Below are 2101 nucleotides of genomic sequence, written 5' to 3' on the forward strand. Positions count from 1 at the left end.
TGAGCAGGAAGCGTTCTTCAGAGAAGCACAGGAACACACACACACACTGTATGCACATTATAAATAAAACACAGGTGCATGTATATCTGATTCTCTTCCTGTGCGCTGCAGCGGCTCCCACTGAGGTCCCCGGCTGCTCCAGGTATTTCCAGTACGAGTGCAAGAATGGACGCTGCATTCCGACGTGGTGGAAGTGTGATGGAGAGAACGACTGTGGGGACTGGTCTGATGAGGCCCAGTGTACAGGTACGCTCACTGAGGTCTGTGTGTTATCACAGGTCACACATTAAACCTGCTGATCTGCTACAGCGTGTAAACACCGTGGGCTTTATCACATGCTGTCGAGGTAACCAAAATATGAATTATATTAGTATTTATTCATGTGCATAAAATACTACAGAAAGAACGTGAATGAGTTTCCCTCCTCGGTCCTTAAACTTTGAACCTCCACCCTGGCAGGTGGAGTCACTCCTCACGCCGTGACCCCCGGCCCCTCCACCTGTGCCCCCAACCGCTTCCACTGCGGCTCCGGAGCTTGCATCATCAACACCTGGGTGTGTGACGGCTACGCCGACTGTCCCGACGGCAGCGATGAGCTGGGATGTCCCACAGGTACCGCCTCTGCCTGATCACCTGTGGAGGGTTATTCTTATGTGCATCGATATCAACCTCAATAAAACAATTAAACAATTAAAGGGGAAAAACAAGAATGAACAGAAAAGGAATACAAATTTTAACTTAATATTTCTCTAACAGCAGCTAACGGCTCTGCGACAATGGCTCCGCCCCCCACTCAGGCCCCGCCCTCCCCTACGCGCTGCCTCCGGGGTCAGTTCCTGTGTCGCCGACCCCCCCACTGCATCCCCGACTGGCAGCGCTGTGACGGCCAGTCCCACTGCCAGGACGGGTCCGATGAAGCCCACTGCCGTGAGTCCCTGCAGAGCGTGACACCATCACACACACACACACACTATCACACACCATCACACACACACACACACACACACACTATCACTATCTCACACACACACACACACACACCATCACACACACAGATTTGAGCGGAATACAACGTGCTGTAGAGTTTAGATCCTTAGATACATTTATAATTCGAATAAACGTAAAACGTTGGTTGCGCTGCACAGGAAACATGAAACGGTATTCTTGTACTTTCCATCACTACGTACAGTCGTGTCAGTGGTTCATAATGAGATGCGGGTAATCCTCCCTCTCCCCCTGCAGCCACTCGAGGGCCTCTGCTCTGTGTGAACGGGACTCGCTGCTCTGACGGGGAAGCCTGCGTGCTGGACGGCGAGCGCTGCGACGGCTTCCTGGACTGCTCGGACCACAGCGACGAGGACAACTGCAGCCGTAGGTCCACCGGGTTCAGGTTACGCAGGAGTGGATGGTTTGAGGATGTTAGCCTTTCATAAGATGCTCACTTTGGGATCAACTCAATGACTGCTTCAGTACTTTGAGGCACTTAAAGGGTTTTTAAGTGTGATTGTATGAAGTACTTCTACATTCAGCGTACTTCTACTGTAGGTGGAGTTTGGAGAAACATATTTAGAATATTTTCACGGAACTGGAGCCGTTATCTCTGCTCTCTTTAAAGACACCAGACTTTATTGTGTGACTTTGGTGAATGTCTTTATAACTAACCGATGGAGGCATCAGTAGACCAGCAGTAGACCAGCAGCTGCTGTATTCTGAGAGTCTGGTGTCTTTAAGATAACAGCTTCAGTTCCTTTAAGCAGCATCTAGTATTGTTAGAATCAGTGCAATGCTGCCACTTGGTGGCTGTTTGGTGTTTATTTCAGGCTGTGTGATGAAACTAAACTGAGGAATCCCCCTCTTTCTTTAGTGGACAGCCGGGCCTATAAAGTCCAGAACCTCCAGTGGACCCCTGACTTCTTGGGTGCCATCACCCTGACATGGTCCCGCCCCAAAAACCTCCCTCTGGACTCCTGCTACTTCCTCGTATACTACAGGTGAGCTTCAGCAACCTTTTGCTCCAGCTGGCATATTATTTTACACCCTCGGTTTAGTAGCATAACTACTGAGGGTACCAGGTAATAAGTACAGTATTATAGTAGTAGAA

The 2101-nt window shown here is 49.7% G+C and overlaps 1 protein-coding gene across 2 annotated transcripts; it reads left to right on the forward strand.

The window, feature by feature from the left end:
* The first annotated feature begins 17 nt into the window (after positions 1-17).
* On the forward strand, positions 18-2077 carry LOC116380569 (sortilin-related receptor-like). 2 transcript variants are annotated; one of them, XM_031842472.1, is made up of 5 exons: positions 18-246; positions 460-612; positions 760-927; positions 1243-1371; positions 1865-2077. In XM_031842472.1, the coding sequence occupies exons 1-5, from the start codon at positions 51-53 to the stop codon at positions 1993-1995; spliced, it is 777 nt and encodes a 258-aa protein (XP_031698332.1). In that variant the 5' UTR covers positions 18-50; the 3' UTR covers positions 1996-2077. The 2 variants fall into 2 exon arrangements, with proteins under 2 accessions (XP_031698332.1, XP_031698331.1); XM_031842471.1 differs by having other exon boundaries at positions 757-927; positions 1865-2074.
* The last annotated feature ends 24 nt before the right edge of the window (positions 2078-2101 follow it).

Source organism: Anarrhichthys ocellatus, unplaced genomic scaffold, assembly GCF_004355925.1.
Source record: "Anarrhichthys ocellatus isolate YVR2014 unplaced genomic scaffold, GSC_Weel_1.0 scaffold7752, whole genome shotgun sequence".
Lineage (NCBI taxonomy): Eukaryota > Metazoa > Chordata > Actinopteri > Perciformes > Anarhichadidae > Anarrhichthys > Anarrhichthys ocellatus.